This window comes from Artemia franciscana, chromosome 14 (assembly GCF_032884065.1).
Source record: "Artemia franciscana chromosome 14, ASM3288406v1, whole genome shotgun sequence".
NCBI classification, from domain to species: domain Eukaryota; kingdom Metazoa; phylum Arthropoda; class Branchiopoda; order Anostraca; family Artemiidae; genus Artemia; species Artemia franciscana.
In genome coordinates this window covers 38,398,046-38,425,674 of record NC_088876.1, presented here as the reverse complement: position 1 = coordinate 38,425,674, position 27,629 = coordinate 38,398,046, and the positions used below count along the sequence as shown (strand labels likewise).

Here is a 27,629-nt window from a genome sequence, read left to right as displayed (position 1 = left end):
TCATTGTATTTTTTATCGTATAATAAAAGGATTTACCGCTACCTGAACTGCTATTTCTATGCTATCATAAATTTTGAAAAAGAAACTCGTCTTAGGCTGAAGACAAAATCAGATACATGGAGGAGGGTATGCAAAAAAAGACCGGCCTCGTATATCGATAGATTTGACTTCTTTTAGAAATCAAAATTGAATTTTGTCTTTTTCTGCACATCTTTTTCTATTGAAATCGTAATATTAGAATTTAATAATCATAGGGCTTTACTCCTTAATTCCAGATAAAACCTTAGACATGCCATTGAAAGGATTTGCTTAAGAAAACTCAAATTAAAGTACACAGAATCATGAAAAGTGAAAAAGAATCGTTTGAGCTATATTTAAAGATTAGCATAACATCTTTAAATCTCTAGCTGAGCTATCTTTCCATTTAAACTGTGGAAATTACGAAAAAAAGTTCAAAATTTTCGGAAATTAAAGAGTTTGACTGGAAATTAAAAAAATACCGAAAGAGATATAGCATTTTAGGATAATTATTTAGCATGAACTTCGAATTTCATAAATATTCAATTTGGTTGAAATCTAACGTCCTTTGTCAAACATTTACTTTCACTTTGTTTGTTTGTCTATATTTTTATTTTTAACTATCCTGTTCCAAAATTCACCTCGTAAGAAGGAATCCCAAAAGTCCGTGGATGTTAAATTTAAAGTTTGAACATTAAGCATAGCTGTGATATAAGTTCAAATTACTGACTTTATAATTGTTAAATATAGACTTTAGTCTGAAATAAACACTAAGTTTAAAGAGTGAGACGACTGCCTGTTGGCTTCAAAATGCATTTTGCGTTTGACACCTTTTCAGAGCCAATAAGGAGTAGATACAAACACCATAAAAAGTTAAATATTATAGATAAAACAAAACATAATAATGTAGCTGGAAGGGTAAGAGCATGAAAATATCAGATGAAGTGGTGGAAGCACCGTGCCTATATTGTTTCTGTCACATTTAATGTCATTTCTGACATATTCACACTTCACTTCAATTAGGAAAAACCCCTTTTTTAAGCTGTCAACAGGGAACAGGTCGTCAGGGTACTGTTTTTAACTTTGATTCTTTCTAAAAAAATGACTATCGCATCGACATTTTGACTGACGAATTCAGACGGTTTGAACTGGATTTATTAGGAGTTTCAGAAACTCATATCCCAGGGGTAGGAAGCATGAAATTAGGTGACATAGAATTTGTTTACTCAGGAAGGAAGGATGGGGTACATAGACAGGGAGTAGGGCTCATGATGAATAAGGAAGCTGCTAAGTCTTGTTTAGGCTGGGAAGGTATTAATAATAGAATACTAATTGCTCATTTTATGACTAAAAAGTTTAGGGTATCAGTTATAGTAGTATATGCCCCCATTGAACCAACTGATGGAGATACTAGTGACTCAGATGAATTTTACTTACAGTTACAGGAGCAAATAGACAGGGTACCAGGTAGAAATATGGTGTTTTTGCTAGGAGATTTTAATGCCCAGGTTGGTAGAAATAGGGATAGATGGTATCCTAGCCTAGGTAATTTTGGTGTAGGAAAAGAAAACAGTAATGGCTATAGGCTTTTGCAATTTTGTAGGTATAACAACCTAGTTATAACCAATACGGTGTTTGGTCACAAAATGGCCCATAAGTTGACATGGTATTCACGTGATGGTAAGACAGCAAACCTTATTGATTATGTTATTGTAAACAGAAGACTAGCAGGATCAATACAAGATACTAGGGTGTATAGGAGTGCCGTTATTGATGTTAAAAGTAAAGATCACCATCTAGTAGTGTCTAAGGTTAATTTAAAGCTGAAATTTCGGAAGAGTAACTCCCTCCCGGAAAGTTATGATGTTGGTAGACTTCAGGATGAAAATTTGAGAAAAAAATTCCAGGAACAGTTGAGTACTAAACTTGAGGGTTTAAAATTTGACAATGTGGAAGATGGATGGAATAATTTCAGAAAAACAATTTGTGAAGTTGCTGATGGTGTCCTAGGGAAGAGTGCTAAGACAGCAACTAGGAATATTAGTGAAAAAGCTTTAGGTTTAATAGAGAGTAGAAGGGGTTTGTATAAGAATTATCTGAGCGATAGGTCGTATGAAAACAAAAGGAATGTAAAGAAAGTGGAGAAAGCATTAAAATATGAACTAAGGAGATGTGAAATGGAGGCGATGGATAAAATTGCTGAGGATCTGGAAGATGCGGCTAGACGGCATAATAGTAAAATATTATACTGGCATGTTAATAAATTGAAAGGGAGTTGCCGATCCGGACTAGTCCCAGTTAAAGATAGAAATGGGGTCACAATTAGTGATAAGGAAAAAGTTAAAGAAAGATGGGTGGAACATTTTGAGAATGTGCTAAACCGAGATACAGTTGCAGGAAAAGATATAGATGAAAATGAAAAAGTTTGTGATACCTTGGATGTGAAGGAAGATTTGTTTAGTGAGGAAGAATTAGCGACAGTACTAGAAGGATTAAAAAATAATAAGGCCCCAGGTGCTGATAGTATGATTAATGAGTTCCTTAAATATGGTGGCTCTGAGGTTAGGAATAAGCTACTGAAGATTATGAACATGATTTTTGAAAAAGGGGAAGTACCCAATGATTTTAGGAAAACCTTAATTAAACCACTGTATAAGAAAGGTGACAAGAGTGAATGTCGGAATTATTGAGGCATTAGTCTGGTCTCTGTAGGTAGCAAATTACTGAGTAATATGATACTTTTTAGACTGAGACATGCGGTAGACAAAGTTTTAAGGGAAGAACAATGCGGTTTTAGAAAAGGTAGAGGATGTGTCGACCATGTTTTCACTCTTAGGTTAATAATTGAGAAGTCCCTTCGTTGTCAAACACCTTTGGTCCTTAGTTTTATCGATTATGAGCAAGCTTTTGATTCTGTTGATAGAACAGCGTTAACAAAGGTCTTATCGTTATATGGTATACCAGAAAAATACATTAAAGTGATTTGCGCTATGTACGAGAATAATACTGCTGCGGTTAAGGTAGGAAATGAGGTTAGCAACTGGTTTTGTATTAAATCAGGAGTTAAGCAGGGTTGTGTTCTATCCCCCTTTATATGGATCATTTTGATGGACTTCGTCTTAAGGAGCACAGGAAAGGCAATTGGAGACCATGGAATCAAATGGGGAGGAAGAACGCTCCTGGACTTAGATTATGCTGATGATTTAAGCATATTAGATGAAAGTGTGAGCAAAATGAATGAATTTTTAGAGGTTTTACGAGTTCAGGGTGCTAAAATAGGCTTGAAAATTAATGTTAAGAAGACTAAGTCACTAAGGTTAGGAATAAGTGAAGATGAACAGGTGACCTTAGGTAACGAAAAGATTGATCAGGTTGGGAGCTTCAGTTACCTTGGTAGTATTATTAGTAAAGATGGTGGGAGCAGTGAAGATGTTAAAAGTAGAATAGCTAAAGCTCAGGGTGTTTTTTCACAGTTAAAAAAAGTTTGGAAGAATAGAAAGATAAGCCTACAAACCAAGATTAGAATATTGGAAGCTACAGTGATGACAGTGGTCAAATATGGCTCTGAAGCATGGACACTCAGAAAAGCAGATGAAAATTTACTAGATGTTTTCCAGAGAAATTGCCTACGGATTGTTCTGGGTACCCGGCTGACTGACCGTATTTCAAACAGTAGGTTGTACGAAAAGTGTGGTTCAATCCCGCTTTCTGGGGCTATAATGAAAGAAAGGTTGAGATGGCTAGGCCACGTTCTACGGATGAAGGATGACAGATTACCGAAGATTGTCCTTTTTGGCCAACCGTCTGGGGCTACACGGAAAGCAGGTCGTCCTTGTCTGGGTTGGGAGGATGTCATAAATAAGGATTTAAAGGAAATGGGAACTTCCTGGGAGGGTGTAAAGAGGGAGGCTTTAAATAGATTAGGTTGGAGGAGGAGCGTGCGTAGCTGTGTTGGCCTCAGGCGGCTTGGTGCTGCAGTGAGTTATTAGTAGTAGTAGTAGTATTTTTCCTTTTGGAAATCATTTTCCTTAAAAAAACATTTCCTACATTTCATCATTTCCTACATTTTTGGCCTACATTTTCCTTCTGCTCCTCTATCTGGTAACGACCTATTATATGGTTGTTGACAATTTTCTCAGGGGTATGATGTTAAGGTGAAACGTACAGCCTAGGTATATATATCGTCATGCATGTTTGTTTCAAAAATGGGACACATCGTGGCACCACCGTGGTCAGCGGGAGCGAACTACATAGGTCACCTACATTCCCACCGAATAAATACCAGCCATTGCTAATAATTCGTTATTGCACAGACGCGAAGGAGGAGCGAAGGAGAAATCTTGAACAGTTGGACCAAGTGTCCCTAAACTATTCAATAGAGGAACAAACATGACTGTATATCTGTACCTAGACTGTGGTGTAGCGGTAAATATTTTTGTTTCTGTTTATTTTAGGTATGGTTTAATTCTTTAGTATCATTTTCATTTGTTTTAGGCTTAATTTCTTCTTTCTTATCGTTTTTGTTAGTTGTAAGCCTTACATCTTTTATAAACTAATTTTGATCATTATAAATTTAAAAATCATTGAATACTTTTTAACTGTACCTAATCTAGAAAAAATGATCCTTTTATTTCTAGAGTTTGTAATTTATATGTGTTTTCTTATTCACCGATCGAACTAGTTTTATTTAATTTTAGTAATCTTAAACATCCTATTTCAGATTTTTGTTCAAGCAGAGCCAGAATTAGTCCCGTGGCTTAATTTTGACGATAGAAATGACAGCTTTTTCAGTATTTCTGGTGCAAAGTATTCAAAAATTTGTCAAAGTAATATAAGTGGATGGCATTTCATAGGTTTGTTGCTTTAATTTCCATTTGACGAATAAATAAGCTATAAATGGGGCGAAATCCATTTATTTTGACAGTGAAAACAGATACAAAAGTCTGGATATTTTGATCACATACTCAGTGACCGCCATCAGTAAGAATTATTAAAGTATTAAAATTGAAACTAACACATTTCAAAATAATAAACTTGAGGGTCATTCACTAGATTTTTTTTCAGAGAGAGTTCAATGACAAGAAAAAGTCTGGAGAGAGTTCAACTCTAAAAAAGCCTAGTGAATACCCTGGAAGTTCATTATTTTGCGAATAATCCAAAAGCTATTTATTTTAATACTTTAATATTTCTACTGATGACGGTCACTGTATATGTGATCAAAATATCTAAACTTTTATCCCTGTTTCCACTATCTAAATAAATGGACTTGTCCTCATTTGAACGTTTATTTGTTTGTCGAAAATATTTCCACTTAACAAATGTAATTCATTATTTAGATTGAATTAATTCATTTAGTTGCTTTATAATTAGTCATAACTAAAATTAGCTATAACTAAAATTAAGTTCGCGGTTCTAGTGTACCATAAAGTTCAAGTGTATTTATTTTATTTCAGCTTCTTTCATGATTCAACAATAGGAGAAAAAAGAGAATAGTATATCAAGCGGCGATAATACTAGAAGAATGATTAAAGTTCCTTTTTTCCGTTACGGCTACTTTCTACAGGACTTTTGAATATCATATGTAATTTATAAATTTTTCTTAACGCTTAAAGTCAGCGACTTATCGTTTGGAATATAATAAATAAATCTTAAAGTTTTCTTTTTGCAAAATAGTGTTTTTGGATATTGAAAATTAAGTTTGAATTATTTAATAGGTCTTCTTATTGTAGTTTTGTAAGCTATATCCAAAACTTAACATTTTTGAAGGGTCCGTAATTTATATAATCTCATTTTTACAACTTTTTCGGTCAAATTTTGGGTTTTTGGACAGCACATTCAGTCATTCAAAACGCCTAATAATTATTTGAATCACCTTATCATATAACAAAACTACATTTGAGCTAAAACTTTGAAAACATAATTTCATCCACGGTAGACGGTAGACGACAAGGTTTCTAGTCTTGCAAGTACCCCTAAAATGTCAGGGCGCCCTTTGCAGTGGCCGTTGTTCATAGATCTGGATCTTATTCCCTGTCGCAGTTGTCTTTCTATAGAGGATCCTTCCACGATGGTATTCCGTGTCACCACACAATTTAACCCATTACTGGGACAAGATCCCGTTACATCTCCCTTATCATTTTCTAAAAATTCCAAATTAATATACTAAGTCATTCCTGGGTTACTTCCTTTTGACAAACCTTACACACATAACATATTATAATTTAGTTCAACACTCCTCTCAGCATTCCCTCAGAGACTCATCTTAATGCCCTTTGTATTTTGGGAAAGTAGAAGGGATACATGGATATATTTTCTAAATAACACATGCTATATTTAAACAACGAACAAATTGTATAACTTAAAACCCTTGCCCTGAGGTCTGGGGGGTGGGGGTATTACGTCTCTTAAAACCTAATTACTGAACTTTTCAACATGCTCCTTACGGTAGAGGGACTGATGCTGTAAATTGACCTTTTCCCCATTATTCTTAGAATGGCGATGTTACTTGGTATCAGTTCAAATGTTAAAAGAATTGTTAGTTTTTAGTTCCTCAGTATTTTAGTACTACTAGAACAGCAAAAATAGGTTGTGACGTATATCGAGTAAGAGGTTTATAAGAGAAACTCAATGACAGTAAGGAAGACAAAAAAGAGGGGGGAGAGATTGATACTGAGAGAGTAAAATAGCGAGATAGCAGAGAGAGAGAGAGAGAGAGAGAGAGAGAGAGAGAGAGAGAGAGAGAGAGAGAGAGAGAGAGATGAAAAAGGTAAAGATAGTGTGTACCCAATTTTTACCTTAACTCTAATATCATGCAAGGAATTTCTGAATCCTCAAAAATATAAAAGGAATTTCAACGTTGCTAGGCATATTCCCCATGGGAATTACCCCCCCCCCTCTTGCTAAGTAGAGAAATTCTTCTCCTGTAAAATGTTTGCTATGGAAGATCCTCCCTGGAAAACTCCCTCCCCATTCAAAATTAAGCAGCCAAAGAAAAAGTATGACAACAAAATCATGAAGAAAAGAAGGGGTTTTGGAACATTCTGTCTGCATTGTAAATGTAGGTAGAATGTACCGTGTAGAATATGGGTACGATGTACAGAATGGGTTTTGGAAATTTTGAGAAGTAGGTGTTACTTAAATAGAAATAATGTTGGAAAGGAATTTTCTTAAATAATTAGTTTTAGTATCTTTTCAGTCTATGTTTTGTTGCTGTATTTTCTCACTTGTTTTGTGTATGTCACCATGGCCCAATTGGGCTTTCCTGTGAATAAATCTATCTATCTATTTATTTATCTATCTATCTATCTATAAATTCTGTACTTTTGAATTCTTACGTTTTATTTTTTTTAATTCTTGATTTGCGCCTTGGGGAGTTGATTTATCATAGACGGATAAGATAATAATTGGGAAGGATGAAATGTGTGGCAATTTTAGAAGGTTTTCCCTATGATAAAACTGCATGGAGATAACAAGCCTTATTAGGGAATATGAAATACGAGTGATTTCTTCCCGCGGACTTGGTCTGGTGCAGAAAACTGTAGTACTTGATACGACTTCACCCCTTGCTATTGCTAACGAACCCACTTAGCGAACATCAGAACGTTTTATCATCTTTAAGGGGTATATTTTTTTAATCAATTGAAATAATTTGCAGTATAACTCCAAGTCAAAACCAAGCAAATAAAACATTGAAAAAAACTTTTGTTTCAAATAAGCCAGTAAAATATTAAGTAAGGAATTTTTTTAAAGTCATCAACCCTGTACACAAAAAGTATTGGATGTCGTCTACTAGGCGTCCATTAGAAGGTTTTCCCCTCTGAAGTAGCTTTAAGTGTTTTTTTCATCGTTAGACACAAAGGTCTTAATAGAACTTGCCACCCCTTACCCACTAAAAATTTACCGTTGAGACTCATGATGCCTCCCTCACCCTTTCCTACTTGATGTCGGCATGTATGTTAATGTAATACTTTATGCTAAATAGGAGAAGTTTTTCACAATGGGAGGGGCAATATTAACCCTTCCCCCTAGCAACACTAAAAAGGCATAGACAAAAAATATTCCCGGGAAATAAAAGAATAATTATATAAAATTTCTATCAAGATTATTTTTGTTCAGTATGAAGGGAGATATCATCCCGCAGCAACCTTATTCAGGTTTAATCTAAACAGGGGTGTGAGATTCTAATTCCTAGGTCCCATTCCAATCTTCTAGGTCAATGGGTTTGATATGATTACCGTGTTGAAAAACAAGAAAAAAAAAAAACAAGAAAACCAAACAAGTAAACACACATTTGTAGTTTTTCTTCTGGGAATTTTTTTTTCAAAAATCCACATTTTTGAAGATAGGAGCGTGAAATATCCACAGTCAGGTTCTGTACTATTCTAAATTTATTGGTGTGATTTTCATTCAGATCATTTTTGGAGGGGAGGGGCGTTCCCCCTTTTTCGATAACTAGATAAATTTTATGACAGAGAATTTTCCGCGTGGTTGGGAGAGGGGGTGTTATTTGCGGGGGTATTCTCCAGTGAGGAATTTTAAGTAGAATTTTCCTGGGGGAATTTTCCAGAGGTGATTTTCTACAGGGAAAACATTTGAGAGGAATTTCCTAGGGGGGATTCTCTGGGGGAAAGAATACGCCACAGCCCCAACAAATAGAAAATGCTTATTAAGCACGCGTAAAGCTGATGAAAAGTAGTCTCATTATAGTTTAGTAAGAGCCTCTCTTATATATCTGGGTGAATTAATTTACTCATTTTTTTACAGGTGGCAGTAAAAACAGATATGCAGTGACCAAAGATTTCAATGTAAACGATGACACAATTTTACAATTTGAACTCAGCACCGGTTGTGACTCTCATGCGCAATGTTTTGGTAAGGTTATTTTAAGCCAAATTTCCTGCTTGAAACAGCATGAGGCAATGAGGAAATTGAAAGTAAAGACGGAGGGCACCTCAAGCCATGATAGTATTATGACGACTTTTATCACGGCTAATCTTTCAAAAGAACTTCTAGCACGACGATTGCAGTTATGTTTGCTACTTTATGCTAGTTATATAGTAGTATAGTTATATATAGTATTGTATAGTTATATGCTAGTTATTTACATATCTATATATATAAAAATAAGTTGTCTGTCTGTGGATCTGTGGATCAGGTGACGTCATGTTTCTGTGTCGGATGACGTCATGAAATTATTTGTCAGGTGACGTCATGTTTCTGTGTCGGCTGACGTCATGAAATTAGTTGTCGTCATTTTTGCTTTGACGGTGACGTCATTCAAGTTATATAAGACATATGTTCACGTAGAAATCTATTAATGTTTAAGTTTACAATGACTGATGAAGATGCTCAAAGAGTCTATGCCAAAAAACTTGCTGCTGATAGTTCCTCGGCACGCTTTCTTTTCTGACTTTCTCTATCAGCAGCAAGTTTTTTGGCATAGACTCTTTGAGCATCTTCATCAGTCATTGTAAACTTAAACATTAATAGATTTCTACGTGAACATATGTCTTATATAACTTGAATGACGTCACCGTCAAAGCAAAAATGACGGCAACTAATTTCATGACTTAATTTCAGAACTTAATTTCTGTGTTGACTGACGTCATGAAATTAGTTGTCGTCATTTTTGTTATAACGATGCTTAGTATATTGTAAAACACATTAATTTGGTTAATAATATACCATTTAAAACACCAAAATGACCATGCTGGAGTAGTCACTCGGTGAGAGAGGGTGTCAGAACGGAGAATGAAGGTCCCAGGTTCAAATCCTGGTTAGGCTAAAAAAGGTAAAAATCTAAAAACTAAAAAAAAAACTGAAAAAACTAAAAAAGGCAAAAACTACCAAAAAAACTAAAAACTAATAAAAAAAAATTAAGAATAAAAATAAAAAAAAAAAACATAAAAACTAAAAAAAAAAGTAAAAAGAAAAAACGAAAAAAAACTAAAAAAGCTAAAAAAAAAGGTAAAAACCAATAAAAAACTGAAAAGAAAAAAAGGAATAAAACTAAAAAAAATTTTTAGTACAGGGGGATATAAATGACGACCGGGACACCGGGACACAAGGAATATAAATGACGCCCGGGACACTCAAAGAGAAATCAGAGACTGGGACACCGGGACACAAATGACGACCGGGACACAGGGAATATAAATGACGACCGGGACACAGGGACATAACTACAAAGGGGACGCCGGGGTGCACAGGGGGATAGATAAATGACGATGGCGACTCAGGGAATTGTCGATTAGCAATCACCATCAACAAAGCTAAAGGGCAATCATTAGAATCATGAGGTATAGATCTGAATACGGATTGTTTTCCCATTGACCATTATATGTTGCATGTTCAAGAGTCGGTAAACCTGACAATCTATTTATATGCACAGACAATGGGACAGCAAAGAATGTTGTATATTCGCAAGTTTTACGTAGTTAAAAACATATATATATATATATATATATATATATATATATATATATATATATATATATATATATATATATATATATATATATATATTCACAGGTGGGACATAGGGACACAACTACAATGGCGCGTAACTAATATGGCGCGTAACGACTTACGCGCGCGGGGGGGCTTGGGGGGGCGCGAAGCGCCCCCACCAACTAGGTGTTGGGGTGGCGCGAAGCGCCACCCCAACAGCTAGTATACTATAATTGTACACTATATATAGTATAGTTATATGCTAGTATTATAACTATGCTAGTTATTTATTTACGCTAGTATGATTAACACTTCCGTAGCACCCGAGTATATCTTCTTCTATATCTTCTCCTATATTTCTATATAGATCTTAAATATATATATATATATATATATATATATATATATATATATATATATATATATATATATATATATATATATATATATATATATATATAATTTTCTTCTATATACTATCTTTACTCGATTATTACTACAATGACTAGTTCTATTACAACTAATCTCGTCACAAATACCACTAGAGATTCTAATTACACTAAATTATTTTTAAAATGACTACTACTAGTTGTGGTAGTAGTTTTACCATGATAACCACTACCAAAACTGTTTCTACTGCTACTACGACTGGCATAACTCATTTCACAACTAATGCTGTTATTGATGTGACATCTGCTTCTATTTCTCTTACCACAACTAGTCTTACTATCGCTATGTGCCCAAATACTAGTGTTTATCCTGGAAGTATTTTTTACCTTGACCACTGGTATTATTTCAGATTTCTGTAGCTACTATAATCACTTCTATTACTATTCCTGCTATAGTCCCAAATAGCTCTGCTAAAATTAAAAGTAATATTACTGCTATTATAAATCTTATCAAGCAACTCCTAATCATGGCCAAACACCTTCCATAAATCTTCTTGCCGCAATTATTTTACTTATTTATTTATTTTCTTGATTGCCCTCAAAAAATGAGGAGTAGTTTACAATATGAATATAAAGAAAAGACAAATGATAACGCTTACAATAAACAAATATCAGATATCGAACACTTAAAAAGACAAAAAAAGATGCAAAAACACTTGATAAATAATTTATCCTGTATAGCCAGAACTGTTACTAAATAACGGAAATAAATTGTGGCCTAAAAGGATAATTTTTGCCTTGTCTGGTTTTATATTTTTTCTTTATACAGAGTACGGGATCCTTCACCTTGAGCTTTTAAATAATCTCAGTGTTACTAAAAGAAATGGGGAAACCATGTAAAAATTTACAAAATTTAAAATAAGAAACTTAAATGGGCGAAAGATCAGAAGATAATGTTTACTCTAATACTGACTAATTCTTTTAATTCTACCTGGACTCTAGCTAGCAGTTCTAAAGTGGAATAACGTGAACTCTACTAGACTAACGTGGACTCTGGTAGAAGTTCTATTTGAACCACGCTTATAACCTCTTTACTTAGTTAATTTAAGTAAGCTTTTCCACAAAAAAAAACAAACAAACAAACAAATGACCATGGGTTGTCATTTTAACATACATATATAGATGTTTATTCCTTGAAATTTTAATAATTTTTTATTTGTTAAAGTAACAAACGAAAACTTTTAAAATTTAATTTGCTTTCAGTAAAGTGCAAATTATGTTCTAGTCAAACAGTTCGTGGTAACGAACTGTAGTAAGGAGCGACCCGGCTCAATAGTAACCGAAACTCTAAAAAATGGAAATTTGATACCAATAGTTACATCAAAAGAATCGCATTTTAATGCTGATTTTAAATATATAAGTTTCATCAAGATCAGTTATATCCATCGAAAGGTACGAGCCTGAGAAAATTTGCCTCATTTTAGAAAATAGGGGGAAGCGCCCCCTAAAAGTCATAGAATCTTAACAAAAATCACACCATCAGATTCAGCGTATCAGAAAACCCGTATTTTAGAAGTTTCAAGCTCCTATCTACAAAAATGTAGAATTTTGTATTTTTTGCCAGAAGGCAGATCACGGATGCGTGTTTGTTTGTTTTTTTTTTTTGTTTTTGTTTTTTTTTCCAGGAGTGATCATATAAAACCAGTCGTCCTAGAATGTTGCGAGAGGGTTCATTCTAACGGAAATGAAAAGTTCTAGTGCCCTTTTTAAGTGACCAAAAATATTGGAGGGCACCTAGGCCCCCTCCGACGCTAATTATTTTCCCAAAGTCAACAGATAAAAATTCTGAGATAGCTATTTTATTCAGCGTAGTCGAAAATCCTTATAACTATGTCTTTGGGGACGGCTTACTCCCCCACAGTCCCCGTGGGAGGGGCTACAAGTTAAACTTTGACCAGCCCTTACATATAGTAATGGTTATTGGGAAGTGTACAGACATTTTCAGGGGGATTTTTTGGTTAGAGGCAGGGGTTGAGAAGAAGGGGATATGCTGGGGTAACTTTCCATCGAGCAATTTGTCATGGGGGAAGAAAATTTCCATGAAGGGAGCGCAGGATTTTCTAGCATTATTTAAAAAAAAAACAATGAAAAAATAAATATGAAAAAGTTTTTTCAACTGGAAGTAAGGAGCAGCATTAAAACTTAAAACGAACAGAAATTATTACGTATATGATGGGCTAGCCTCCTCCTAATACCTCGCTCTTTACCCTAAAGTATTTTTAGTAATTTCAACTATTTATTCTATGGCTTTTGTGATTCAGGGGTCATTCTTAATGGATTGAGACAAAATTTAAGCTTAAGTGTAAAGAGCGAGGTACTGACGAGGGGGTGAACCCCTCATATATGTAATAAAAACATGAGAATACAAAAGTTTGTTACGTAAGCTAATTTATAAGTTACGTATTTCTTTTGCTAATAAAAACATTCGTAAAAAATTGAAAGTTCTAGTTGCCTATTTAAGTAACCAAAAAATCGAAGGGTAACTAGGACCCCGCTCCTTTTTTCTCAAAATCATTCGATCAAAACTATGAGAAAGCCATTTAGCCAAAAAAAATAAATATACAAATTTCGTTTTAATTACTCCTCTGCGGAAAGCCAAAGTAAAACATGCATTGATTCAAAAACGTTCAGAAATTAAATAAAAGAACAAGTTTTTTAACTGAAAGTAAGGAGCGACATTGAAACTTAAAACGAACAGAAATTACTTCAACATTACAAAACGAAAACGAAAATTACAAAACGAACAGCGAATATACAACATTCTTGGCTTTCCCATTGTCTGTGCATATACAAAGCCTTATGCACTTATAATCACGTCATATGCAAACGTTCCTTTTACAAACAAACAAACATGCATACACACAAATCGTTTTTATATAGATAGATAGATAGATTGATACAATACAAATTAACTGCGTAAAACTTGCGAATATACAACATTCTTCGCTGTCCAATGGTCGCTGCATGTAAATCGATTGTCAGGTTTACCGACCCTCGAACATGCAACGTACAATCGTCCAGGAAAAACAATCATTATTAAGATCTATGCCACATTTTTCTAATGATTGACCTTGAGCTTTGTTGATTGTGATTGCAAATTCTAATTGGATTGGGAATTGCAATCTTTTAAATTGAAAAGGCAGATCCGTTGGAATCATGGGAATGCGAGGAATAAGAACAGCCTCACCCTCAAAAGGCCCTGTCTAGATTGTGGCCTCTATTACGTTTTCCATTGTTTTTTTTTACGGCAAGTCGCGTGCCATTGCAAAGCTTTGGTGGGTTTATGTTACGTAACAATCTTATTGGTACGCCTATTTTTAGTTGTAGCACGTGTGGTGGAAACCCTGAAAGATCCGCGGAATTTAAAAATTCAGATGGATATTTAACCGCCTCATTTGGTTCCAAAACTGTGTCGACTGACTTGTAAAGGACTGCCTGGTCTCGAATCTTGGTCAAAACAATACTGTTGATTTTGTGGACGTCTATATTTTTGGGTGCAAGAATCGCTCTTTCACTTAGCCATTTATTATTTTTATAATTGTTTATAATATTCGGAAATACTTTTTCAATCAATTCATTTTTGGACGTCACTAAATTACAGAATTCAGCAGGTAGTTGTACACGCCCTGAAATTGAGTCTACTGGGAGCTTTCTGTTTCCAATTGCCAGCGATTGATCTGAAAATGTTTGACCAGAGTCATCGTTTTGCAATCGGACACGCATATTTGTAGTTAATTTTAATGTCTTTACGTGTGCCCATAAATTAGAATTTTTCAGGCAAGCATTCATTTCGTCTGCAGGGGTTGATCTAGGTATTATAGGTAATATTTGCCTGGAATCTCCAGCAAGCAATATTAATGTGCTGCCAAAGGGTTTCGAATTCCTTCGCAAATCTTTAAACATTGATCCAGAGCCTCGAGCGATTTTTTGTGTGCCATTGTACACTCGTCCCAAATAATAAGTTTGCATTGCTGCAATACTTTACCCATCCCAGATGATTTGGAAATATTGCACGTGGGAGTTTCTGTAGAATGCAAATTCCGAGGCAATTTCAAAGCGGAATGAGCAGTTCTTCCACCAGGCAGCAACGTTGCGGCTATTCCGGACGACGCAATTGCCAACGCTATAAAATTTTTTGATCGAATTGATGCCAGAATCAGTTTTATCACAAACGTTTTACCAGTACCTCCTGGCGTATCCCAAAAAGAAAATTTCTCCAAAGTTGCTATCGACACAATGCATTATCGTATCATAAATGTCTTTTTGTTCCGACGTTAACTTGGAAATGTTATTTTGTACATACGACAATAGATCACTCGTACTGTAACTTAGTTCATGATCCAATTCTACACATGTCGAAACAGCAGTGGTGCGATTAGGTGAAGGAATTCCCAAATCCTGAAGAGGTTTGTTTGCCATTAATACGCACAAATCTTCTATAATAAATAAAGTGTAGTTATAAATTTCTGATGTAAAATCAAAAATGATATTTGACGTCTCTAACTGTTTTCGATGGAGTATATCTTCGGACAGTTTCGATTTATATTTACCCGTAACTCTGTAGGAGCTGAAGGAGAGCAAGGTGTTAGTATGATTCCAAACAATGGACGAATTTGATTTGGAGTTGACGTTTCGCACGCGTAGAAAGAAGCATTCATGTTGATTGGAGTGAACGGTGTAGAGTCTTCCTATCGTGGTATCTTTGAAGATGGTAGGTTGGCCGTCGACTGACTTACCCTGTTTTTGACGTTCAAATACTTTATTTTTAGTATTCCACGTGTAATACGAAGGCACTTCAGTATACAGCAGTTTTTTTGTAAAAGAATCATTTTTGCATAGTGAAAAGAAAACAGTTAACTTTGTATCCGCTGGATTCAGGGCTCTTTGTTGCACGTTGGATTCCGAAAAATAAACACGTTGACCATTCTGTAAATGTACCGCTAAGTGAACAACAGCTGGACTACGTTCATGTATCGGAAATGAAAGAATTCACCAAACAGCTTTATTACTGCTTATGTATCTTCCAGTCTGATATTGTACGATTTCGTCGATATCTTTGATTTCGGACTGCAAGCCAAAAACTGCCAGGTCACTGCCTTTGTTGACGTATTTACATATGTATTTGATTGCCTTTACGGAGTTAGAGTATTCAACGTTTATGTGTGCATTAAATGTTTTTGATAATAATGGGGAATATGGAACAACCCACTGGTTATCTACTTCGATGGTGGTACCGTTACGCTTCTTTATTATTGCTGTTTTACCGCCATCTTCAGTAGATCTTCTTCTATATTGTGGGTAACCATCATTGCCAGTAATTGTGTTGGATACTAAAAGTCGATGATATTGCTTTGTGCACCTTCCTTTGGCCATGCATGGTGAATTTTCGTTCAGTACACCGCAAGGTCCATGTATCATATTTTTTACAACAATATCATATAGCCCCTTATCGGCATTTTCATCAGATATTTCAGCGAAAATCACATCATCAATTCCATTAGAAGTAATTTTATAATGTAGCCAGATTAGTCCGTGTGGCAATCCTCGTTTTTGCCATTCCACTGAGTACATCCAGCATCGCACTGACCCAAACACTTTAAGTTTTACTATGTATTTTATCAGTGATTTCAAATTTTGTTGGAAGACACGGGCCGTAATGTCATGTCTATGAACCGCCGATTGTCCTTGAAGTAAAAGCTGCTGTATCTCGTCCTAAGATTGATTACATATAAATGTAATAAATAAATCTGGACGACCATAGAGACGAACATACGCAATAGCATCTTGAGCATATTCATGTATATAACGGGGACTGCCTGCATATGACGAAGGTAAAATAGTTAATCTTCCAACGTTTGTGGTATTACCGTCATTTACAACTGCATCTCGCAAATGAATGTATTGTTCAGAGCGAAGCTTGGTCTGATTCAGACGGATAAATAGCAAACGTTCTGATTCAATTTTTGCATACATATCAACGATGTATTGGTGAAACAATTGACGGCATTTAAATTATAATCGTCTTCATCCTGCCGAATCATTAGTCTATAGGAATAATAATGCATTGCACTACGTTTCTTCTTCATTTCTTTGTTAGTGGCTGGATTTATCAATTTAATATTAAAGTGATAGCCGTCGGCTCCATTCTGAAAAATGATAGGATATTGTAGAGCATCGTAGCATCGATGTGTTTCAGCAACTCTTACCAACTGAGCGTTTCGCTAATGAAGAATAATATCTCGAGGTAAAAACTGATCACCGACCATAACGATTGCCACTTCGTCAATAGTTGGAGCATTGTATATACGCATATGTTGGTCAGGAGGCGTTTTGTCATCGGAAATAACAATTTTATGCGTATTAGTAGGCATCAAATCGATGCCTGTTTTGAACACACGCACAAAATTATTATTTTCGTGGAATAAATGTTGCAATTGGGAAACGATTGTCCTTTCAACTTCGGGAGAAATTTTGAAACGTGCATTCAATTCAGAATTTCTATCACTCTTGAAGTAAAATTGTAAAAATTTATGATTCTCGCCTGAGAATGGTAGAAGGGACCCTGCTCTATGATAAATTTGCCCCTTTACTTTGAAAGTAGGCATAAATTGATCTGGATTTTCGATTTGGGCACCAAACGAAGTCATTTGGAAACATGAGTTATATTTTCTGATTTTTGATAAAAAACGCTTAGATTCTGACGTAGTTCCAGTAAGCAAAGTCTTCAATGGCTCTGGGGGTGCAGCCAGTTGAGGAAATTTAACTTTTCCTGAGTTACAACACATTCCCTTTGTTTCACCATCAAATTTCAAGGCCTTGCAGTAGGGACAAATTTTAGACATAGTCCTGATTTGAACACATCTACTATAATCATCGACTGGGCTGTACCTGAATGCCATGCGATAATTTTCACGTTGCTCTTGTGATTCCTCGACACGCTTTCTTTTGGCATTATCTCTTGAAGCCGCAAGCCTGTTTTCACGTTGCTCTTGTGATTCCTCGGCATGCATTCTTTTTTCATTTTCTCTTTTAGCAGCAAGTCTGATTACGCGTTGCTCTGGTAGTTCCCCGACACGCCTTCGTTGACGGAAATTGCACATTCCTAATCTGGCATTATCTCTTGAAGCCGCAAGCCTGTTTTCGCGTTGCTCTTGTGATTCCTCGGCACGCTTTCTGTTCTTACTTTCTCTATCAGCAGCAAGTGTTTTGGCATAGACTCTTTGAGCAGCTTCCTCGGCTGTTGCCATTGTAGGTTCTTCAGTCATTTTACAATTAAACATTATTCCGTCCACGATCTTCTTACAATTAAAAATTTGTCTTTGAACGAATTTCTTAAATACCTTTAATGACGTCATCGTCATAACAAACAAGACGACAAATAACTTCATGACGACATGATGACATGACGTCACTCGACAGACATAACACACATACAACTTATTTTTATATATATAACTAGCTGTTGGGGTGGCGCGAGCCACCCCAACACCTAGCCCCCCAAGCCCCCCTGCGCGCGTAAGTCGTTACGCGCCATATTAGTTACGCGCCATTGTAGTTGTGTCCCTCTGTCCCACCTGTGAATATATATATATATATATATATATATATATATATATATATATATATATGTATATATATATATATATATATATATATATATATATATATATATATATATATATATATATATATACATGTATATATATATATATATATATATATATATATATATATATATATATATATATATATATACATGTATATATATATATATATATATATATATATATATATATATATATATATATATATATATATATATATATATGTATATATATATATATATATATATATATATATATATATATATATACATGTATATATATATATATATATATATATATATATATATATATATATATATATATATATATATATATATATATATATATATATATATATATATATATATATATATGTTTTTAACTACGTAAAACTTGCGAATATACAATATTCTTCGCTGTCCCATTGTCTGTGCATATAAATAGATTGTCAGGCTTACCGACTCTTGAACATGCAATTTATAACTGTCCATGGAGAAACAATCCGTATTCAGATCTATACCTCATGATTCTAATGATTGCCCTTGAGCTTTGTTGATGGTGATTGCTAATCGACTATTCCCTGTGTCGCCGTCGTCATTTATAGATTCCCCTGTGCTCCCCGGCGTCCCCGTTGTAGTTGTGTCCCTGTGTCCCGGTCGTAATTTATATTCCCTGTGTCCCGGTCGTCATTTGTGTCCCGGTGTCCCTGTCTGTAATTTCTCTTTGACTGTCCTGGTCGTCATTTATATTCCTTGTGTCCCGGTGTCCCGGTCGTCATTTGTGTCCCGGTGTCCCAGTCTGTATATACATTCGTTTTTGAATTGGTCTTTTTTTAGTTTTTAGTTTTTTACCTTTTTTTAGTTTTTTTAGTTATACCTCACGATTCTAATGATTGCCCTTGAGCTTTGTTGATGGTGATTGCTAATCGAACATTTCTGTGTCCCCGTCGTCATTATATATCCCCCTTTGCCCCCCGGCGTCCCCGTTGTAGTTGTGTCCCTGTGTCCCGGTCGTCATTTATATTCCCTGTGTCCCGGTCGTCATTTGTGTCCCGGTGTCCCGGTTTGTATATACATTCGTTTTTGAATTGGTATATGATGAAATAAATTTTTGTATTTTCCCCCTTTTTTTCTTTTTATTTTTTTTTGGTTTTTACTTTTTTTTATTTGTATTTTTTTCTTTTTTCCCTTTAGTTTTTTTTGTAGTTTTTACCTTTTTATTTTTTTTTATTTTTATTTTTATTTTTTTTAGTTTTGTTTTTCTCCTTTATTTTTCAGTTTTTTTCCTTTTTTTCTTTTTTTTTCTTTTTTAGTTTTTTTTAGTTTTTTAGCTTTTTTAGTTTTTTTTATTAGTTTTTAGTTTTTTTTTCTTTTTAGTTTTTTTTTGTAGTTTTTACCTTTTTTTTTATTTTTTTAGTTTTTTTTTACTTATGTCCTGGTCGTCATTTATATTCCCTGTGTCCTGTTCGTCATTTGTGTCCCGGTGCTTTGTTGATGGTGATTGCTAATCGAACATTCCTTGTGTCCCGGTCGCTTTCTCTTTGAGTGTCCCGGTCGTCATTTATATTCCCTATGTCCCGGTGTCCCGGTCGTCATTTGTGTCCCGATGTCCCGGTCTGTAATTTCGTCAGTTGACAAACATGACGTAAGTCGACACACAAACATGACGTCACTCGACACACAGACACACTGACAACTTATTTTTATATATATAGATTTCTTCAATTTGTCAATGGTCATTCTAAGATTGACACTTGGAAAAATCTTTACGTGCCAAGCATGCTAAAGCTCCAACAATTTATAATAAACCTCAAAGGTTTGTGTATCTGTTTTAAGGTTTTCGAATTACTTTAATCTATTGTCAAAATATATTGAAATATTTGTGCAATTCCCAGTTTTTTTTTTAGTTTTTTCTTTTTTTTTAGATTTTTAGCTTTTTTTAGTTTTTTTTTCTTTTTAGTTTTTACCTTTTTTATTTTTTTTTAACGTTTTTCCTTCTTAGGTTTTTTCTTTTTTAATTTTTTTAATTTTTTATTTTTTTTTAGTTTTTTCTTTTTAGTTTTTTTTAGTTTTTTACCATTTTTCTTTTTTCAGTTTTCTTTTTTTTCTTTATTTTTCAGCGTCACTATGAAATACATATCGCCGAACCTTTGTTTTTTTAACTAAAATCTGGTAGGCATTGATGACCTTATCCAAGTCCAAATCCCAAACCAAACCATCATCGCTATCATTTTCAGTTTTGATACGTTTTGACTCTGGCTGTCCAGGTGGATTTTCATCTAACTGCGCGGTTTTGCGTTCTTTAGCCGCAAGCCTTTTGGCATTAACCCTTTGAGCAGATTCCTCGGCTGTTTCTTCTGCCATTGTAGGATTTATACTAAAATTTATCTTTGAATTAACTATTTGAGCAGCTCCCTCGGCTGTTTCTTCTGTCATTTTAAGATCTGTACTAAAAATTCCTCTTTACGTGCTAAGCTTGCTAAAGCTCAACAATTTATAATAAACCTCAAAGTTTTAAGTATCTGTTTTAAGGTTTTCGAATTACTTTAATCTATTGTCAAAATATTTCGAAATATTTATGCAATTCCCAGTTTTTACATTTTAGTTTGTTTTCTTTTTCTTCTTTATTTTTCAGACGTCATATGTCTGGCGTAACAGACATAGTGTAACAGACATAACACACCAAGAACTTATTTTTATATATATAGATAGGTATATATAAATAAGTTGTTTAAAAAAACTCAAATTTAAAAGTAAGGAGTCAAGTGAGTCAGTTGTAGACTTTTTTAATAAGAGAAAGCAAAGCTCAATAAAAAGGAGCAGCAAAAATCCACACTTTTGGCAGCTAGCTGAAGGTCGCTGGCTCAGCGTGCTGAAAGAAAAGAAAAGTATGAAAATGAAGTCTTGATTCACACTTTGATGCCATTCCTGGCTCTCGGCACCTGTACAAGGAAGCTGCCTCAAGTTTTTAAGTTAAATTTCAGACGCGCTATGAAAATGTATTGCATCTATAGCCTTTGGCTGGTTTTCACTCAAGCAAGCCGCATGCTGTGTAGTCAATTCGGATGGTCAGTAAAACTCCCTACAAACATATTATAAAATCACGGGCCTGCAGCAAGCCTGCTGATTCAGATGCATTCCATCCGGCTGGTCAAACTGCAGAATGTTGCAGAAGTTGCAACCTATCTATTTCTAGCAGGAGCTTTCACACCATGAGACTAAGTCGGAAATCCCCTGAGAAAAAAGAAATAAAACAAGAGCTAAGAGCTCAAATGGCACTTGTGATGACGTTGGAAGAGCCAAGAGCTCACATGGCATGAGCTCTAACAAAATAAAGAAGAATCAATAGATTAATTTAAAAGCAAAATCAGAGGCTTAATGCCGGTAGGGATTTAAAATAAGAGCTCTGAGACACAAAGTCTTTTTAAATATCAACATTCATTAAGATCCGATCACCCACTCGCAAGTTGAAAATACCTCCTTTTTTCTAATTTTCTAAATCACCAATTTTCATTGTCCTAGCACGTCCAGAAGCACCAAACTCACCAAAGCACTGGACCCTCCTAACTCAACCAAAGCGAGTAGATCCAGTCCGGTTTCGTCAATCACGTATCTACGACATTTGCTTATTCTACCCCACCAAGTTCCATCCCGATCTCTCCACTCTAAGCGTTTTCTCTGGTTTCCCCCCCTCCAACTCTCCCCCAATTTCACCGGAGTTGGCCTGGGTTAAAATAAGAGCTCTGAGACATGAGTTCTTTCTAAATATCAAATTCAAAAATACCTCACGAACGGTCACCAGCTCTTAGGTTAAAAATATCTCAATGTTTGTACTTTTTCCGAATTAATACCCCCTCTAACTCCCCCAAAGAACCTGTTTCAAATATGTCAACCACGTATCTAGGACTTTCGCTTATTCTTCCCACCAAGTTTCATCCGGATATCTCCACTCTTAGTGTTTTCCAAGATTTCCGCCCCCCCCCCAAATCCCTGCAATGACACTGGATCCGATTGGGATTTAAAACATGAGATCTGAGTTACGAGGTCCTTCTAAATATGAAATTTCACCCAATGAAATTCAAGATCTGATCACTCCTTCGTAAGTTAAAAATGACTCATTTTTTCTAATTGTTCAGAACTGACCCTCCCCCCAACTCTGCAAAAGAGAGCAAATCCGTTCTGGTTATGTCAATCACGTATCTAGGACTTGTGTGCATATTTTTCCCACTAAGTTTCATCCCGATCCCTGCACTGTAAGCATTTTCCAAGATTTTAGGTTTTCCCCCTCCAATTCTTCAAATGTCACCTGATTTGATCAGAATTTAAAATGAGAGCTCTGACACATGATATCCTTCTAAATATCAAATTTAATTAAGATCCGATCACCCGTTGGTAATTTAAAAATAGCTCATTTTTTTCTAATTTTTCCTAATTAACTGTCCCCCTAATCCCTCACAGATGGTCGAATCGGGGAAACAACTATTTCTAATTTAATCTGGCTTGATCCCTGATACGCCTGCAAAATTTCATCGTCCTAGCTTATCTGGGAGTGCCTAAACTAGCAAAACTGGGACCGACAGACCGACCGAATTTGCGATCACTATATGTCACTTGGTAAATACCAAGTGCCATACAAAGTAATTTTTCTCTGGGGATGGAATATTCGGTTGAAGTTTGGCTTCAGTATGGCTTATTTTGGAAAGTGTTATTTCCTGGCTCTGGGCAAGCCATGGGTAGAAGTAGTTATAGGCCCTACTAAATTGAAGGAAAACTCACTTTCTTAAAACCGGAACCCCCCCCCCGTCCTATTTGAGATAGGGTTTGTGATATCAGAGCTCGATTTGAGCCCTGATCCTAGTCATCTTTGGTCTAGCTTTCATTTGGATCCGTTGCTCAATTTGCAAGTTAAACTAAATTAAACAAAAAGCTTGAGTTTTTTCAGAACTTAAAACCCACTCCCCCTCGTGCTATTTGAGCTAGGGTTTTCATCTCAAAACTTAATGCCTGTCAGGGCCTTAGGCATCTTTGGTTCAATCTTCATTGGGATCCATCATTCCACTCGCAAGTTACACTGAATTAAACGAAAAACCCAACTTTTTTCTAGCACTTAAAGCCCACTTCCCCTAATTAAGCTAGGGTCTTCATCTCCAAACATTATGTGTCTTATGTTTACGCCATCTTTGGCTTAGCTTTCATTGAGATCAATTACTTCATTCGCAAGTAAAACTGAGTTAAACAAAAAACTCAACTTTTGTTAGTACTTAAAGCCCCCTCCCCCTAATTAAGCTTCGGTCTCCATCCCAGAACTCAATGCATATCATACCCTTAGGCATCTTTATTCAATTTTCATTGAAATGCATCTCTCCATTTGCAAGTTACACTGAATTAAATGAAAAACTCAAATTTTCTTTAACACTTAAAGCCCTTTTGCCCTAATTAAGCTCAATTTTAATTCAAATAGTTCAATTTTAATACAAATCTGACAGGCGGTTCTCCAGCTATACTCGATTGCAAAGACGGGCTGACAGACAGACAGCTCTCAAAAGCCTTTCTATTTTCCACTGTCCAAATAGGTGATGATGCCTGGATGATGATATGCTACTCTTTTCCTTTTTTTTGGATCTAATGCTACCAACATGGCTACCTAAGACGTTGCAAAATCTGTCCGTCCGTCTGTCTGTCTGTCCGCCTGTTTGTGTAATCAAGTATAGGAGGATAACTGCTGGTTGGATTTGGATGGCCAGATTTGGTGCCAAGGATCATGAGATACATCAAGTTGAAAGGTGAAGACCCTAGCTCAAATAAAACAGGGGGAGAGGGCTTTACCTGCTAAAAATAGTTTTTCGTTAATTCAGAGTAACTTGCGAATGGAGTGATGGATCTGAATGAAAATTGAACCAAAGAGGCCTAAGACCATGACACATATCAAGTTTTGAGATAAAGACCCTAGCTCAAATGTAATAAGGGAGAGTGGGGTTTAATTCTTGAAAAATTTAAGTTTTCTGTTTAATTAAGTATAACTTGCAAATAGAGTAACGGATTCGAATGAGAACTAGACCAAAGATGCCTAAGATCAGGGCTCATATCAAGTTGTGCTATCACAAACCTTATTTCAAATAGGGCGAGGGGGGAGGGTTTCAATTTTTAAGAAAGTTGAGTTTTCCTTTAATTTAGTTGGGGCTATAACTTTTGAATGGACTTACAAACCTGAAGTCGGATTCGTCTGAATATCTGAATTTTCTGGAATGAATTTGACAAAATACCACTGCATTGGATCAAACTAGAATTCCCTAGAATTGTTTATTGCATACAACATTTAGATGGGCAAATATTCATAGCTTCAGTAGTCTTACCAATAATATGGTCATGAAGATAATGAAATGGTGGAAATCTGGTCCAGTTGACAAGAGGACAAAATTTAAACACTAACGTCAGAAATATAAGCCCAAATGGACTACAGTGTGCAACATTTAGCACAAAACAAGGGATTTTAGCTCACTGTCGACCAGTGAACTGTGAAATAATTTCAATTTTTTACTATGTAACTTTTAAACAAAATTAAACCAAGTGTTAATCATACTGTAATTTTTTTTTCGTCAGAAACAAATACCTTATTTCACATCCAAAAATAGGGCATAGAGCTATATCTGTGTTTGCTCTAAATCTAAAGGTGATGTTTTCTTGTATATTGCCAAAGCACACACACACACAAAATTTTCGTGTCAAAGGTAAAGTATTTGAAAAACAAGTACATTAACAGTATCATAAGTAATAATTATTTCGTTATCTTACTTAAGTATCAAGTAATAAGTACACCTTAGAGTTTTTACTTAAGTACAAGTAATGGAAAATTTTACTGAAGTAGTACTTCAAGTAAAAGCACTCCAAGGAAGTGACAGCACTGGCTTACGTGCACTTTTAAAAACCTGAATACATTAATTTTTTGTTTGATTGAAATCCCTAAATGTTTTTTAAAAGTTTTACGTTAATATACTCTGTGTCTAAAGTTACAGTAAACGTTGTGGTAGTATTAATATTGTACACCTAATACCATCTGGCTAGTTCAGAACCTGCTACAATCTACTCTTAAAGGTCTAACTTAATAATATAGGTCTATCTTCAGATATCGCTTTGTGACCTTGTTGAAAATCCACATGCTCTTGGTTTGCTTTGATTTAGTTCAACATCCGCCTAAATATTTCTTAAAAGCTTCACGTTAATACTCTTAGCTTGTGTAGTAATAATAGTTGTAGAAGCAATAGTAGCAGTATGCCCTTCAACATTCCCTTCAACACACTTCAAATTTAACATTCCCTTGAACACACGGTGAAAGCTTAAGCTTAATACCGCCAACTGGTCCTGGAGCATTTCTGACATGTCCTCTTGGCAATCTGTGTGGGCTTAATAAGTTTCGATTTAGTTCCATACACTTTCAATACATTCCAAATTTTTCGCCTGAATACCGTTAGTTTGAAAAGTGCCAGAAGCAATAGCAGTAGTAGAATTAATAGTAGTAGCCGTAACTTTAGTAGCAGCAGTAGAAGTAGAAGTAGAAGTAGTAATTGTGGCAATAATAGTAGTCTGAGTAGAAACAGCAGCATTAGAATACCAATATTTCCGTTTCATTAGTTAAACATCCCCCATAATAAGCCCTGTGAGTTTCAACTTCAAACAACAAACCGTTCGTAAGATATTGCTGTTACACCCTTTTGACAATTTGCATACAGATTGCGTGTTATGATTCAGATCAGTTTCTTTCCCAAAAATTCCTTGAATATTTCACCTTCATACCACTAGGCATATTTGTAATAGTAGTGACAATAGTATTATTGGTTTTACTTAGCAGTAGCATTAACGTATTTCCCTTTGGTCAGTTAAAACTCCCTCTCAACAAGTCATGGAAGTTTTATCTTAATAGAATTAGCCATTGCTATGACATTGCTAATATGTCCTTTTGAAAACATGTTTGTTCATACGTTTATTGAAATTTTCATTTCAATCCTCATTCCCTTACAAGTATTTGGAATAGAAGTAGTAGTTGAAGTAGTAGCAACTGTAATAAATGTAACAGTGATAGTAGTACAAGTAGTAGCGTGCACATATTGCCTTTTGGTCAGATGATGTTCCCCTTTAAGCATTTTTTGAAAGTCACATCTGAATGTTCTTTGTCTTTTGGAAAATAACGCTGCAGATTCATATCTTTCTCAATAACATATACTATATGTAAACATTAATCGAATTGCCCTGAGGACTGCTGGGAGATTGACGTCCAGAAATTGACATCCAGAATTACTGGATATTTCTGCAATGCTGAAAAAATTGAATGAGCCACATCCGAAGTTTATATGACCATCGTTTCCATAAGAACCTTAAGCAGAGTCAACGCTATAGCGTTGCATATAGTAAAGGCCATACTGCTCAAATGTTTTATTATTTATTTATTTACTATATTTTTATTCTCAGAGGCACCTCGTATGGAAGGGGTCGTCGTATAAATTTCAAAGAGGGCTCTTTCGACTGGGAATCGGAAGTTTTAGTGCCCTTTTTAAGAGTCAAAAGTGATTGGAGGGCAATTAGGCCCCACGCCCTTTTTCCCCTAATATATCTGATAAAAATTTTGAGATAGGCATTTTGTTTAAATAGTTCAAAGATCATGTAAAAAAAAATTCGAGGTAGACACAACTCTTCAGGTCCCGGGGAAAGGTGTTGCAAGTTATGCCCTGCGGGCATATATGGTTCTTATAGAAGGGATGCTCGTATAAACCTCAAAGAGGACTCATTTGATTGGAAAATTAATGTTTTCGATTTTTAAGAGTAAAAAGAGATCAGAAAGCAACTAACCCCCCCCCCCTTCTCCGACACCCGTTTCCCAAACCCCATGCGATAAACATTTTGAGATAGCCATTTTGTTAAAAATAGTTCAAACGTCAGATAATAAAACTCAGGGATTGATAAACTCCAGAGCCTTGGGGCAAGGCGTTGTAAGTTTTGCCTTGGGGGCATGTTTGGTTCTTATAGAAGATCTGCTCAAATAATCTTCAGAGGGGGCTCATTTGATTGGATATCGAAAGTTCTAGTTCACTTTTTAAAAAATAAAAGAGATCAAAGGG

At 35.3% G+C, this 27,629-nt stretch overlaps 1 protein-coding gene across 3 annotated transcripts in view; it reads left to right on the top strand.

Annotated features, from left to right (window-relative positions):
• Positions 1-27,629, top strand: part of LOC136035685 (reelin-like) — a 538,294-nt gene that overhangs the window by 290,735 nt on the left and 219,930 nt on the right. For all 3 annotated transcript variants that reach the window (XM_065717615.1, XM_065717614.1, XM_065717616.1), the window contains exons 34-35: positions 4,739-4,871; positions 8,782-8,889. In XM_065717615.1, coding sequence (XP_065573687.1) covers positions 4,739-4,871; positions 8,782-8,889 — 241 coding nt within the window. The remainder of the gene's footprint in view (positions 1-4,738; positions 4,872-8,781; positions 8,890-27,629) is intronic.